General features: G+C 41.2%; 1 protein-coding gene across 2 annotated transcripts in view; it reads left to right on the top strand.

The window, feature by feature from the left end:
* The window catches only part of LOC147703626 (zinc-binding protein A33-like), a 231,186-nt gene extending 215,666 nt beyond the window's left edge, over nucleotides 1-15,520 (top strand). For both annotated transcript variants that reach the window (XM_086931967.1, XM_086931966.1), the window contains exon 8: nucleotides 13,458-15,520. In XM_086931967.1, the coding sequence (XP_086788093.1) occupies nucleotides 13,458-13,999 (542 nt within the window). In that variant the 3' untranslated portion in view covers nucleotides 14,000-15,520. The remainder of the gene's footprint in view (nucleotides 1-13,457) is intronic.
* Nucleotides 15,521-16,209: the final 689 nt, after the last annotated feature.

The raw sequence follows: 16,209 nt of genomic DNA, 5'->3' as shown, positions 1-16,209 counted from the left end.
GATATTTTTGAGGAATGTACCAAGGCCCACATGGAGAACATTATGTGTGAAGCGAGAAATAAAGAAGTGGTCACTAGGTCGAACATTATACCTCACACAGCCTTTGCCACTCCCATTGAAGTGGCAGTTCCAAGCGCACGCCTTCAATTGTTAGTTGTGACTGACTTGAGGCCTAATATAATGGGCCCAGTTGTTGAAAGGTTGGATAAAGCACCAAGATTCTGGTGCATCCTAGTAACAGCAAATTGCCAATACCTACACACACAAAGTTGCTGAAAGCTTACCCGTGGTTTCTCTGGATGCCTACTCTGCAATCTCCAGTGCTCCAGCGCTACTCCTAGCCGCACCCGCTCCGCGGGTGCCGCGTCGACTGTCGGGGCATACCGGCTGTTGGGAGCTTTTCCTAGCTCACAGCCTCGACGTGGACAAACAGCGGGGGCACTTCCATCTTTCTGTCAGCAGCAGAGACCGGCGCAGTAGCAGGGACTCGCTCTCCCAGGAGTCCCTGCCTGCACAGCACACCTGGTCCGCGCTGACTCGGTGCCCCGCCCCCAGGACGCTCTACAGCCTATTTTTTTACATCTAGCCACCGTAGCGCGGGAGCGCCGGGCGAAGCCCGGGCAAAGGGCGGGCCGTCTGGGGACGTACGAGGACGGGACGGGCCACCCTATTAACATCTGTGACCAGAATCTACACATAAATTGACTACAAGGTGAGAAACATCATAACCGATAACTAGTCTCGTACTTATTACAAACTAAAACACAGACAGGAAAAAGTGTACCAGCGAACTAAGCTGAGGCTGTCTCACTAATCTAGAATCAAACATCTACAGGGATAACTGCCTGCCCTACCGAAGGAAAAGAATTATGGGTTTCAAAAAACTAAGATCTCGCACTATATTTATGAAGCGAATGGGGACCGAGGAAGCTGTCCGGATCACTTCCAACAAAGCCGTAAAAAATGGCAGGGTAACCCGGACCCCGGCAATAACTAATTACTTCGCTGCCCTGTCACCAAATAGAGCCTCACTCTCGTTTGCTACGCAATTAAATAGAATAGTTGAGCCTACTGGAAGAATGAGCGAAACATCACTGTCCTCTTCTAATCATCAACTAATTCTAAAATCAAATGAAATTGATCTTCAACTCAATGACAAGCTGAATTGTTCAACACAGGAATTAGAACTTATGGACCCAGCAGTGATTCATTTAACATCCTCCACTCCAATAAAACATTTAGGGAACACAGACTGCAATGAGGACCCTAACGGAAATAAATTGAATACAGAGGAAAAGAAACTAGAATCAGGCATTTCTAGATAAATTATCAAACAGCACTCTGAAAAAAAATCGGATAAAGATCCAGTACTTGACTTTTCTTTGGATCCTTTCTCCCTAAAAAACAATATTTCTAGTAACTCTGTATCACCAATATCAAAGGCCCTATTTTCATTACAGGAAATCCTGGAATCGGCTCTTTCCTTCTTAGGGCACATACTGGAAAACTCGGACCAAACCTTAGATGTACAAATTGGTGTATTGAAGTTTTTAGTAGACGAGAAAAGGAAAAAAGAATCTGCTGAAGCTAAGAAAAAACAACAAGTAACTGAGGTGATGCAATCACAAGAAAACAAGTTAACTGAAATATATAATAGTTCACACATGCAAACAAAACGAGACTCTAGTACTCAAACAACAAAAATAGGAATAAAAGGAATACAAATAAAGGATAAATCAAAAAACACTAAGTATTTCAAAACATATTCTCTGAAGAAACTTTTTAGAGAAGCCTCCCCAAAAAACGTCAAGCAGTACTCTTTTCAAAATCAATTAAACACTAATATGCAAAAGAATGAAAGTGAAAATGATAATAAAGAGCATAATATAAAGGACGACAGCGAAAATAGTGCTAAAAATAAGCCTGATGCTGAACAGGGAGAACTAATCTCTAAAAAACTAAACGCAGGACAAAGGGGGAAGAAAAAGGAGGAGAAAACAGACCAGAATATTCAAAAAGAAAAATCGAAATGTAATATTTCAGAAATCATTCTTACCACACACAACCTCTGAGGAACAAGACAAAACTAAAACCCACAATACCACCATAAATGAGGAAACTAATGTCAAAAAATCTATTCGAATAGAACCCCTGAACCAAAGAGCTGATGAATACTTCCCGAATCTACTTTTTTCAAAAACAGAGAGCAGAATCAAAGAAATTGAAGATAAGCTCTATGCAAGGTGGGCAATGAAGTCGTCAAAACTTTTACAATTCGAAGAACTTTTTCCTACACATAATGCACCTCTAAATCGAGGAAGAATAATCAATCTTCTGCAACAGATACTGCCTTTAAACTCTCTGGCCAGTAAAGAAATAGATCTAGTGATCTTTCCTAAAAAAGAAAACAGTAAACTAGTGATGGTATCCTTTTGGTCATCTGTGCTTCCTGGAATTATCCTCAGGGAAAAAGAAATACTACACAAATGTGGTTATGACGTCATTGAAAGATCTGAACTAAGCAAAATTAAATCTAATAAAAGGCTCAATGATCCTTCTGGACCAAACTACAGTAAGCGAAACAAAAAACATTTTCAAGAAAATGATTTTGTAGCAGACGATATAGCTTGGTCTGAATCAAGAAATAATTTGAAAATTCTAGTGAAAAATGGTGCAAGGGAAGTACTGTGCCAAGGATTAGAAGAAAACGATGATGAAAAAACTACTAAGTCTTGGGCCTGGGTATCGGAACGCTGAACAGTAACAATCAACAATTACAAAAAACCTACTGTTTAACAAAGGCTTGAAAATTACCTCGTGGAACATGGCTGGGAAAAATACGAATAAAATGAAAGAAGCCACCACAAATCTACCTGACATCTTGGTCCTACAAGAAACCTGGGCAACAAAATCTTTCACTGAGACAGGTTATTACGTGTACGACATACCAGCAAAAGTAACTAATCGGGGGCATGCAAAGGGCGGATTGGCTATACTATTAAGCGAGGAATACTCATGGGCACAAGAGATTATCAAAACCAATTTGGATAACCTCCAGTGCATGAAATTATCTCTAAAAACACACAATGCTGCCACTCAACAAGCAATACTGCTCTTTAATGTATATGCCCCTCCTGGAACTAATCAAAATGTCCTATTTGTGGAGATAATGGATACAATTTCTCAGACAATAGAAGATAGTCTATTTTTACCATATATAATCATGGGGGACTTTAATGGTAAAATCTCGAATTCAGAAATTGGAAAGTGGGTAAACATGTACGAGGAGGAATCACTGGAAATATCCATTCCAAAATTTCCAAAAAATACAAGATCAGATAAAAGAGGTAAAATGTTATTATCTATACTACCAAACCTTAATGGGACAATATTGAATGGCAATGTCGAAGGAGACATACCGGCTACATATACCAGACGAGGGAATGGAACCACCTCAATCATAGACTATATAATCTGTGGAATAGAATTGTTGGAGATAGTAGAGCATCTACACACAAAATTTACAGTTGAAAGTGATCATGCACTGTTGAATCTATCCACTCATTGGATGGCTATTTCTTCTCACACAGGTCAGATTAAATTTTGCAAAAGTACAATTCTGGTAAATGCTCAACAGAAGCGGCTCTTTTGGAATTTACCAACAATGGATAAAGTTTCCGCTTTGATTAAAAATACGCAACTTCTAACAAAAATGTATTCCGCAGATCCAATAACAAACTTTGAGTACTTGATTAATAATTTGAAAACCGCTCTCCTAGAAGAGATTAATCATATCTCCTCAATTAACATCAAGAAAAACAAAAATAAAAACAAAAATTGGAATTCATCAACGGCGAAAGCTCAAACTCATAAGGGCTCAATTCTTGAATTTTTCACCATCAATCCAAGTAGAAATTAATAGATTAAAAAATCAATTGAAAAGAGCGAAACTCAGTCATAAAAGAACATTGCAAGATCGAAACTGGATTGACATTCAATTAGCCGCTAAAAAACAGAACCAACGATTGTACTGGACTCTAGTTGCAAAAATAACTGGAACAAAAAAGAAATTACAAGCCATTCCGGTCCCACCTCAAGACTGGGAAAGCTGTTTGACTGACCTATATAAAGCAAATCCAACTAAAAAGGACATCGATAACACTTCAGAAAATAACAATTCCTCGATAACAAATACCTCGGCATTCTCTATTGAAATGCATATACGGAATGCAAGAAGCACCGGGGCCTCAGGGCCGGACCAAATACCAATTAAGGTCCTGCAGGCAACCCCATGGATTGGAGTTAGATGTTATCACCCCTTTTTAACCATATCTTCAAAACCGGACTGGTTCCAAAGTCATGGCAGGGGAGTATTGTTATCCCTATACACAAAGGGGAATAAAAACATAGCAGCCAATTATCGACAAATAGCATTGATGGATGCAATAGGAAAGATATTTGCTGCCGAGGTACTAGATAGATTAAGAGTGGGCATTTTCGTTGGGTCTGGTACCTATGTTCCAAGCAGGCTTTAGACCCAATCACTCTGTCACTGATAACATCTCGATCCTACAGTCCATTTTAGACAAATACACAGTACGTAAATCTCAGACTGAATATGCGGCATTTATAGATTATTCCACTGCCTTTGATCGCGTTGATAGACCTACACTATGGAAAAAACTAAGGAGATTAGGAATACCGGAACAACTGCTGCAGATTGTAGTGAGTCTCCACACTAATACCTGGTGTCAAGTGCAAATGGGGAGTGAAAAAGGCTTGACAAACACCATACAGACAGCCAATGGACTCAAACAGGGGTGTCTGTTAGCTCCGATTTTATTTTCATTATATATCAGTGACCTTCCATTTCATCTTCAGCAAAGTGCAAGTCTGCCTCCAAAAATTGCTGCACAAAGTAAACATAGCCTGCTTTATGCTGATGACATCGTGATGTTTGACCTCACCCCCTTTGGACTACAAAAACTTTTGGACATTTTGCAAAAATATTCAAAGGACAATTTTCTAATACCGAATTTGACGAAAACAAAAGTTGTCTGCTTTTCTGGTAGGAAGAAGAGTGCAAAATATTGTTGGAGGCTTGGAGGAGGTATAGTCGAAGAGGTAAATGAATATACCTATCTTGGTAGGATCTTCACAAAGAATTTAAATAATACCAAACAAATAAACAATTTAAAAAGAAAATCTGATCTTCATGCCGGGGCACTATCCAGACTTTACTCTGCTACCGGAAACAGGCATTTCTCGTCAATGTTAAAAACATAGAGTAAAAATTCCCCCTGTCTTATCCTATGCTACGGAGAATATTCCTATAACACAATGGTCTTATATGGATCAAAAAGAGGGAAAAATCCTGAAAATAATCATGACGGTTTCTGAATCTACATCGGTCCAAGCCCTACGACTAGAAATCTCCATCATAAGTTCCTATGCAACAGCTGTCGCTAACGTGATCAGGTGGGCTTACAAACTCCTCCATGCAAAAGAAGGTACTTTACGATCACTGCTGAAAACAGATTTTTGATCTTGATGCTACTAAACAAACATTATTCTGGAACATGACAGTGGCATTTCAAACTGCTAAAATCAGTACGGACATCTTGCTATCCTGGTCAGCCTCGCAGCTCAAACTTTTAAAAATGTTTTACTCCAAAATTGAGCTATGAGCTCGATCACGCACACTGTAAAAAACTATCTACCTATAAACTGTTTGCTGAATCATTGGAATATAAGCACGTTCAGCCATACATAGGGTTTGCTCTTACACATGGTGCAAGAAGGACAATCACCATGTTGCGAATAGGAATTTTACCTTTGATGAACTTTACAAAAAGATGGTCACCCGGCGGATCCCCCATATGTTCCTTATGTCATGGGGGCGACCAGAACATCTCCTATTTGTTTGCCCTAACCCTAATGTAGTAAAAGCCCGGATAAGATATCTCAATCCCATATACCAAAAAAATAGAATTACATTGGTAAAGGAACTGATATTAGTGTGCAAACAACCTCCAAACGAATTTGTATGTTACAATTTTTACAAACTTTTAAAATCTTTAACATTATATTAATTTGAATTGTGTTGCTCTGTATACTGTTTTATCTATTTGTGGTCCTCAGTCGAGTACCAAAACAAATAAAATCTTTTGACTTTTGACTTTGACTTTTTGACTTTGGCCAATACCTAATATAAAGATAAGCGAAACTAACATTACCCCCAATCGTGACAACTTGAGATTACCTCCTGCAGCGTGTCCCTATGTTTTAGTTCTATCAGGAGTACCAGCGCTCAGGAGTGACAAAAATGAAACCTGGTATACACTTAGGAACAATGTTGTGGACTGGCTGAAAAGATTTAAAGGTTTAGCCCCTTAAAAACTAATGAGATTATTATGGTCCGTTGGGTTGGTGAGCAAAGGAAAGACCTCGAGGGGGACTGTATAGTCATTAATTTTAAACGCCCGAATACTGTAAGTCACTTCTTGAGAGTTTGCGATGAAACCCAGAAGGCCCATACTAATATTCATGCCCTCCCCTTGGGCTATTTCTATCGCTCATCTACCCAGGTTGTAGGTATAAGGGCGGACTTACCTTTGCCCCTCCACAATTCTAACAGATACTGGGACCTTCCATCTTTGGAGATGGTTGACTGACTAACTGAACCTATGCCCCTGGCTTCTGATATAAAGGAAATCGGGGCAAGAAGTAGGGGAAATGAGGACAGCGATAGTCAACTCGTGAGTGGCTATTTCGGGTTGATAAAGGAGGTACCAGGTGTGGGTTTTGAGGCGAGATTGGCTATTGCTCCTTTTTTGGGTGCTGCAAGAGAAACAATAGGTCCAACTCCTGTTTTGAAGAAAGGTATCAAAGAACCGACTCTGGAGGGGTTAGGTCTGGGAAAGTTGGATACTCAAGTTGGATGCGAATGTTTTTTTAGTCTGGAGGATGTATGAGAACAATGTCCAGGACCAATTACTATCCCAAGAGCAGGCACCCAAGGGGTTTCGCTGGCAGGACCACATGCAGAAAGAATGGGGTATTGTCCATTAAAACGAACACTGATATCATGGAATATTGCGGGGCTGATGAAAAATCTTTGTGACCCAGATTGGTCTAATTTTATAGACTCTGGTGAGATCTGTTTCCTACAAGAAACATGGGCCCTAGAAATACCGCATAGTCGGATATAGGACTTTTAATATAGAAGCTGTACCATCAGTTAGAGGCAGGTCATCTGGAGGACTAACAGTATGGGTAAAAGTATCCTTGGAAATTAGCATTACGCCATTAAATATTGACTCAGTTGATATACTTGGGTTGAAAGTTAAGATGAAAGATGGGAGGGGTCTCCTTTTATTTAATGTATATAACCGACCCGGTAGTTCATCGAAGGAGTCCCCGATCCTGGAAAAATTGGAAAATGTTATAGCCAACCAGAATAAACTACCAAGTATGATAATAGGTGGGGATTTGAACTGCAATTTTGATCCAATCTCAGGGTTTGGTGATGTTTTTGGAGATAAGGACAGGGCTAAAATTCCACCCCTATCGTATAGTGAAACAGTGCGTTGTATTGCCCTAGCAGTTCAAATAATTAGGTTGATAACCATGTATGGGCTGAGAGCCTGTAACTGCCGTCTCCCATCTGATTCTCCCAAGGCTGCAACCTTTGTTAAAAACAACTCCAAGAGTCTAATTGACTATATTTTAGTATCCTTTGATGTCTGGCTTTACCTGATGGATCTTGATCAAGCCTCTTTTCGAAGTGATCATCGTCCACTCAAACTATTAATAGATCATCCATTTATTTTTTAGCGATGGTCTGGAGAAGTAATATCCTTTAGACATTAGCAATAATGATCCACCACTAGTAAGTAACAGACGTTCACTTAAATAGGCCCGTTTACTAGATATTGGAGAAGCGTTAGCAGGTATTTATTTGCTGTTTGCTGACACATTTGGCAGTGTCTTATCAACCGGTAGGGGATAATGATTTAATTGATCTGCACAATGGGTTTTTTACATCATTATTACCCTATGTGTCTAAAATGCCTAAAAAAAAGTGCCAAAAGAAAACTAGTTCAGTAGGTACTCGACCTTGGTACAACAAACATTGTCGCTCAGGCAAGGCCTTACATATAGAGGCAATTAAAAACAAAGCACCTGAAGCGATCAGGGCATCAAGGAAGGAATACAAGAGGATCCAGGAGATAGCAAGATCTAACTGGGATGAGGAATGTTGGGAGAATGTTACTGGCAGCAAAGTCCAAGGATAATGTGGGATTTTGGAGGTTAGTAGCAAATGGGAATCACGCAGGTAGATTAGTCCACGACGTGTTCATTGATGAACAGACCTGGGTCAACCATTTTACCCATCTATATGAAGTTCCTGAACATATTGAGGCAAATGTAATGGAGCACCCCCGGTACACATGTTGCACCGGTACTCTAGTGTTCACTCTAGAGGAAACTGAGTTGGCTATTAACTCAGTCAAAAATGATAAAGCACCAGGTCTAGATAAAATACCAGGCGATTTTGTATAAACATGAGATTTTAGTCTGTGCACCTTATATTAATCGGCTTAACATTCTAGTTAATGGTGTAGATTTACCTACTAGCTGGAGGGGTGCAGAGATTGTTTTATTTTTTAAAAAGGGCAATAGAAATGATACGTCTAACCATCTCCCTATCAGTTTAATGGATATTTTACAAAAGTGATTTGCTAGGCATATTTTAACCAGTAGGAATTCTTGGATAGATGAGAATGCTATCCTCGCAAAGTTCCAAGATGGCTTCAGGAGCAATATTAGTAGGATTGATCAAGTGTTCAGATTTTGTTGTCTTTGTTGGAAGTATGTTTTTTTTACGTAAGGGGCATATTTATGTAGCATTTGTTGAACTTGGGGCAGCTTTTGATTTAGTCTTACATGATCGTTTATGGGATTGTTTGTTTATGTTGAGGTTGCCTGTCTGTTTGCTTCAACAGTAAATACCCAGGCAGGCTAAAAGTACAAGAGCTGGCTGAATATGGAACCAATATTCAAATACACAAAAAGTAATAAAAATGATTACTGCAATGGACTGAAATGATATCAAAAGAGATACTCTTTAATATAGATATAAAAGATAAATGTATACATAAAATTAATAAATTACACAATAGACATATTATATCATGAAGTTCATATGATTGTTCTCAGAATATATAAAAGACTTCACGGAATATAAAAAAGATTCTTTTTCTTCAATAATATTCTCTGATTGTAGAGAATATGGCTGTGTCGTGTGTCAACGCGTTTCGACAAAGTCATCTGTCTTCATCAGGACAAAATGGATGTTCAGCCAATTTTTCTAAAATAATTAATAACCAGAAGGATACAAAGTAGTTGTAGGGAGAAAGGTACCTTTCCTTTTTAAAGTCTGCCGCTTTGGGCATACCAGCCGCCGGGATGTGGAAACCATATAAGAATCCATTCCTCAACACCCCAGTGGAGACATGATCAGGGTATTTGTTTAGCCAGGGGATCATTGCCATGATATCAACGGGGGTAGGTAACAGTACACAGTGGTCCCCCTCAGTCTTGTTTGGACCCTCCTCTACCTCCCGACCCGCCATTTTTGGATCTGCACAAACTCTCCGGGTGCGAGGAATTCCCACAACCCGCACACGCATGTCTGAACTTACATGTCCCTTGTGGTCTGGTGCAGTTGCCCCTGTTAAAGCTCCAACAGACCCCCCTCTTTCCCCCATTCCCACCGGTCCTTGCTTGGTGGTCGCCACCGGCGCCCGCTCGAAAGGGCACCGCGGGCTGTTGGCGGGAAAACCCCGACCCATTCCTGCCTGGCGAGGACGTCTTTGTCGCGCCCGGCAGGAGCTGCTTCTGCCAAGAAATCGAGTAGAGACAATCCCACGTCGGAGATGAATCGTACTCTTTGGCCTTACCGAACTTCATGTCGTAACCCATCCATTCATTCCCCTCATATGTTTCATAAAAATCCATTATTCGTGCCTGATAGCAAGACAATTCAGGCAAAACCTCGGGCTTACGTTCCCCAATAATTGCAGTAAACATCGCAAAGGCCTTGGCCCAATTTGTTATTGTCTCATCCACCCTGAAGCCCGCCATCTTGGCTCGCCAGACACTCGGGTGCCACAAATCTTTCTGCGTCTTAGCATACTCCATCTCGCGATGGTCAGTCAACAAAGAAAACATATTAACATACTTGTCAGCCCATATCAACTCTTTCGTGGCCAACGGGATATGTTGATACGTCTTGAGGGCAATGAGCCCTCCCCCCGCAATTGGCAATGCCTGCTTACCCGGTTCGGTTGTCGTTCCCGCTGTTTTTCCGACGCCAGCTGCCGGTCCTTCCGGGGTCACCTGTGGGGGGACAAGAGGGAGATTCGCCTTTGCGGCATCTCGCGACTGCCGCAACTGCTGAATTAGTAACCTGGCCTCTTCGGCCGTGTCTCCAGGTGCCGTAGCACCCCCTGTCTTTCTGCCGAGCCATGCGGCCAACTGGGCGGCCAATTCAGGTGGCATGTCCTCGTTGGCGGGCGTAATCGCAACCGGAATCGGCTGACCTGCAATGCCGGGCCTATTACCTTCTTTGGTTTACCCGGCTTGTTCATCGCAGCAATCTGCTTCTTCATGTTCGCCATATCACGGCCAAGCGCTGGGACCTGACAACGTTTCGTTCGATCTTCGCCATTCTGCTTACCAACATGCGAAGCACCTGGTCCATCTCGGACCTCTTTCCTGCCTTCTTGCCAGACATTGTTTTCGAATATTCGCTCCAAGTCGATCAACACGGTCCTGGATCCTTAGCCTCGAAGTCGCTGAAAGAGAAACACAAGAATTACAAGTTCTCAAAATTGCTTCTTGTTCCGTCGAGGGCTCACGTGCAACGAGTGGGTGCAGCTTCCAAGCACAGGAACAAGAGGATGCTTCTTCGGATTCCTGCTCTCTTTATTCCTCATCTGGAGGGCGTGAACCCTCTGCTGGTATGCCCACTGGGCGTGGCCATCGGTGTAGGTGTCTAGGACAACCCTTCTTGGGCGGGAAAAAGGCGCGCCCCGGCTACGCAGCTTTGGGCATACCAGGCGTGACACGCCCCCCACCCAAAATGGTTTCCCGGGAGGATCCGGGCCCCCAACCATACGTTCGGGGGGACCGAGTGGTCGCCCCTTTCCATGACTCACCTACGTTGAATGGAGTAAGGGTCCCTGCACTCTTATTCGCAGACGATACTATCCTGATCTCTCAGACGCCTAATGGGCTACAAACCCTTTTAAACACATTCCAACTTTTTAGTAACAAAGGCCTAGAGATAAACACGAAAAAAACTAAATGTATGGCCCTAAATCCTCACAAATCATTTAAGGGGAACTTTTTTTTAAACCATCAAACTGGAACTTGTGCCTAATTTTACTTATCTAGGTGTTTCCTTAGACTCAAAGAATAGATGGAAAACCCAAATTGAAAAAAGTAAAACTATCTTGACACAACTCCTTACCAATCTTAAAGAAACACGGGGCGAGTCTTAGCGAATCCATATCGCCAGCACTAGAAGTGTTTAAATTCAAGACCCAGTCTGCAGAGCTATATGGCGCAGAAATTTGGGGCCCAAAAGCTGGAAATCTTTTTACAAAAAGAAAACTTCTATAGAAGTATTTTAAGACTACCCAAGCGTACCCCACTTTTACCTTTACTATTAGATCTAAGCATGAAACGCACAGACCACTTAGAAATCCTACAACCACTTTCCTACTGGGTGAGACTCTGGTGTACACCCGAACTCGGAGATTATAGAGATGGTCTCCTAGAATTAGAGTCTGGACCTATACAATTGGAACCCTTGGCTGAAACACTTTCAAATTTGGCTCTGTAGAATTGGGTTGTCTCACTTTTGGGAGGATCCTTTATGTCTGGCACACGGCTGTAAGAATCTCGTGAAAACAACATTTTGGGCTTATATAGCATGTAATCTCCTAAATAGTCACACAGGTGGTTCCATTACAAGTAGCTTTCTGGCATTTAAGGATTTACCATATTTTGAGGACTTTAGATGAGGTTCGACCACCTCTGGCAAAAAGCCTATACCTGAAATTCGGATTTGGAATACTCAAAACTAATGTAATGTTAGCAAGTTGGTCCATGACGGTGGGGCCTCCAAAAAGTGAGAGGTGTTTGTGCTGTCAGACCAGTCCTAAAGAGGATTATAATCATATCCTGTTCTTTTGTGCAGCATACCTATCGGAAAGAAAAAGATGGATTAAGCCACTGTGCAATGCCATGGGTATACGCTCCTATGCAGAAGCATATAGGATTATTAAAACACTCTAGACAAGTGGTTGTTTTGTGTGTTAGCAGATTTTTGTCAGCATGCTATACTCGCAAAAAATTGGGTTTGGACTTATAAATGGCTGTCTGTGCGCATTATTTTGTACTTGATAAGGTTCTGATCATCTATTGGCTGTATATTAATGAATTGTTCCTGGGATTTTAAATTACTGGATATGTATAAATTGTTTTTAAGTAAATGTTTTATATATGCCTTTTTAATTAAATTATGGATTTTATTGTATTTCTGCAAACCCCATCCGACATTATGCAAATTATTCATTCCTCTATTGTGACATGTATTTTTGTTTTTATGCATCTTTTAGGGCCATAATGTGCCGAAATAAAGATTGAATAAATGAAATGCATGTTTTTGAATTAAGAGTGGATTGGTTGCTTTCTGGGAAGGTGTGTGCGGGTGACTTCATTGCTAAGATCTTGCAGGTTGATTGACGTGCTTGTTGGTTTGATACGTCCTGATGGCAGCAACGTTAAAGGGAGAAACTGCATTTTTGGCATTGGGCATGTTCACAAACAGTTTTGAACTGTGTGGTTGCTGTCCGGAGGAGGGCAAGGTGTCATGGGGTTTGTAGAGCAGGGGACATGCTACCACTAGAAGGCTCCTTTGCCTGTTGCATTGCAGTAGTGGTTTGGTGACTGTTAATGGGGTGATTCTGTTTAGGTAGTCTAAAGGTTTCAAATTAATACTGCAGCAAGAAATGTTTAGGGTTTTTTTTTATCTAAAACGTTATTTTCAGCACTTATGCCATCTGGCTTGTATTCTTTTTCTGTGACAAACGCATGCACAAAGAAACGGACTAGGGCAAGGTTGCTACTGCTTGTCTTACAGACTACTTAAAGTTAACACTTGTAAAAATATTGCTAGTTTAGAAGTTCCTCGGACAAGTCGTTTCTCTCTGGGTATGTTTATGTAGCCCCTCCTGTGTGCAATGCCTCATTTAAGTTGATTTAGTCCCTCCCTTGTGCTTCGGTTTGATGATAGAATGGGATTTCACACAGGTGAAGGTCCTGTTAAACTTGAGTGATTTGTCCAGCTCCTCTGTTGTAAAGCTTTTCTTTTCTTCACCCAGCTCCTTCCGGCTTGACTCTGGACCCTGGCACTGCACACTGTGAGCTAGTCCTGTCCGAAGATCGAACCAGCGTGTGGTACTGCGGCCCAAAACACGCTGTGCCTCACCGCCATGAGAGGTGTGCCAAGACTCCAGCTGTCCTGGCATCGAAGGGCTTTGCGTCAGGGACACACTACTGGGAGGTTCATGTAGGGACAGCCCCTACCTGGGCTGTAGGCGTGGTCCTGGAATCTAGAAGCTGTCCTAGAAATGGCCCACGTTTCCCTGGGAAAGCGCTCTGGTTGTTGCAGCTGCACCAAAACAAATACGAAGCACTAGGCGTAAAGAAACACGTTCTGTCCCTGAGCTCCAGGCCCCAGAAGATTGTTGTGCATCTGGAATCCGGGAAGAGTCGGGTCTCCTTCTTCGACGCCAACAGCATGTGCCACATACACACCTTCCAGTGTGTTAGTTCTCCAGAAGACTTGCCCATTTTCTTTCCCTATTTCTCCCCATGCACTGGTACTGCTTCGAAGCACTCTGAGCCACTCACCATCTGTTAATGCTAGAAGGAAGGTTTGGACCATGCGCCCACCAGAATGTTCTCGGCGCGGAACAGTATTTCAATAGCCAGAACTTTAAGAACATTGCTACTCAGTGTAACTTCTGGCTACTTGGAAGTGCCAGGAACTGAATCTTTGAACTGTGTTGTGGCGTATTTGTTTCTCTATTTCGTGTATCGTTTTTTTATTGTATACCATGCCCCTTTTCATGTGTCTGATGCAGTTACAGGAGCAAGAAAGTTTCTTCTTGGGTTTACTAATTAGTTTTCATTGTGAATGCAGCTGAACTTTCTTTTCTTGGGTAGTGGTACTCTTGACCACGTTGTTTTAAATGTAATCTCCAACACCTTTACTTATTTAAAATAATGCACTTTTTACTCTGGATGAATGTAAAATGTTGTGGCACCGAAGGCAAATCTAGTTTCCTGAGGACGCTCACTACTCATTGTTCTCTTTGCTCGTTAGTTTTTGGTGTTGCCAGCTGCACCCAAGCAGTTGACCTTCCTAGATTAGTGAAAACAATTTTTTAATTCAGCTTTTAAGTGAATGAATAATTGCCCTTTCACACATTTTGAGCCATTGTAAATGTGGTAAAATGGGATGGACTGGGTTTTTTGTGCTCTAAATCAAATGGGCTATTTAATTTATTTTTGACCAGCTAGCCAGTGACTGGGTAAGGCCAGTAAGCTTTGTGTTTAGTGATTGTGAACACCAAGCTAGGACAACCTAGGTAACGTAAACGAATGCTATGAGGTCTAGCAGTTCACATGTTAATGTTTCCTACAAGATTTTTATGCTTTCTGCATTCACCCTGTTTTGAGCACAAAGTGTCCTCTGGGTATCTGGGAGCTTATCCGGTGTCATTTACTAAATCTCCCGATCTAAAGACTTGTGTTGCAGCACGAAATTATATCTATTAACAAAACACACACACTGTAGTTTTTTTTTTTATAGGGGCCCGACTATTGCCGGCCAAGGGCAATTGTCACCAATGCATGGTTGAGAAATTTTCAAGCAAAGGTAATCATGCATATGAACCTCGTGTCAGTGATTATTTAATACAAGGTGTGCACTTTTTATAACAATTTTCCATGTCATTCCTAGAACATGTTTATCTTGAGACTGAGAAAGTATCCCAAACAGCTTGGTGGTAACGATGGGAGGAATATAAGGTCACGTTTGGGGGTCACGATCTGTTGGTCGAGAGGGGCTTTATTTTTGGGGGGGGGGGGGGGGGGGGGCAGCAGAATCCATTAATCTAGTTAGTTCACAGCTTTACTGTAAAGCTTAGGTTTTTTCAACTGTGCACAATAAGCGTACCGAACTTCTAATTGCCTCCCTCACCAGGTTGTAAGAGCTCTAGTTTAGGAAGTGCAAAGCCCAGTCAAACTATGGCCGAAAGAATATTTGTAATGGCCGAAAGAATATTTGTAATGCCCTATCATTGATGTACAGTAATTTATTTTGTTTTTTTGTATTTATTTCTGTTACTTTTATTGTAATAAATTATTTTTATATTCACATGCCTGTACCCGTCATTATACTGCTTATGGTCTATGTTTATGGTGTATAAAGGTGTGGTGGGGTACTGTACCTAATCTGTTGTGTTTTACATGCTTGAAGATTAACTTTCTGAGTGGAAGTTTGCACGCATTAGTGGTCAGGTTGAAATACAGCAAAAAGCGCTAAAGTCCCTATTTCGGTCTCCATGATGGGCAAAATTCTCCGTTTGGAAGAGTATGCCTCAACATGGATCATGTGCTAAAGAGACAGCAAGGTTCTAAAACAATACATATTCATGGATCTCAAATCCAGACAAAACATAGAGGAAGGCACCAGTATAACCAATATTTGATTTATATAGAACATATATGTATATTCCAAGATCAAAAAATCAAAATTTTCACAGAATTAAAGTTAAAACCACACTTCTGAGAAGTTATATTACATTTATTACACATTCAAAGATAAAAACAAGAAAACTTAAGTTGACGCAGCGTTTGGGTGACAAACTTTTGTTCGTCACCTTCAGGACACAGTTTCGTAATACTAAATGTCAAACTTTTAGAATATCTACAAACTGGCTCCTTGTATCATTATGACAGGCAGTTTTTAAACAAATGTTTGTCAAACAATTGCACATTGACCCACTCTGGACTAATTCTCTATCAAGAACAGAAATAAAACATACCCCCAGGACAGAGGTCCTC

This window comes from Lissotriton vulgaris, chromosome 7 (assembly GCF_964263255.1).
Source record: "Lissotriton vulgaris chromosome 7, aLisVul1.2, whole genome shotgun sequence".
NCBI classification, from domain to species: domain Eukaryota; kingdom Metazoa; phylum Chordata; class Amphibia; order Caudata; family Salamandridae; genus Lissotriton; species Lissotriton vulgaris.
The sequence above is the reverse complement of the archived record's forward strand: the minus strand, read 5'-3'. Positions and strand labels throughout refer to the sequence as shown.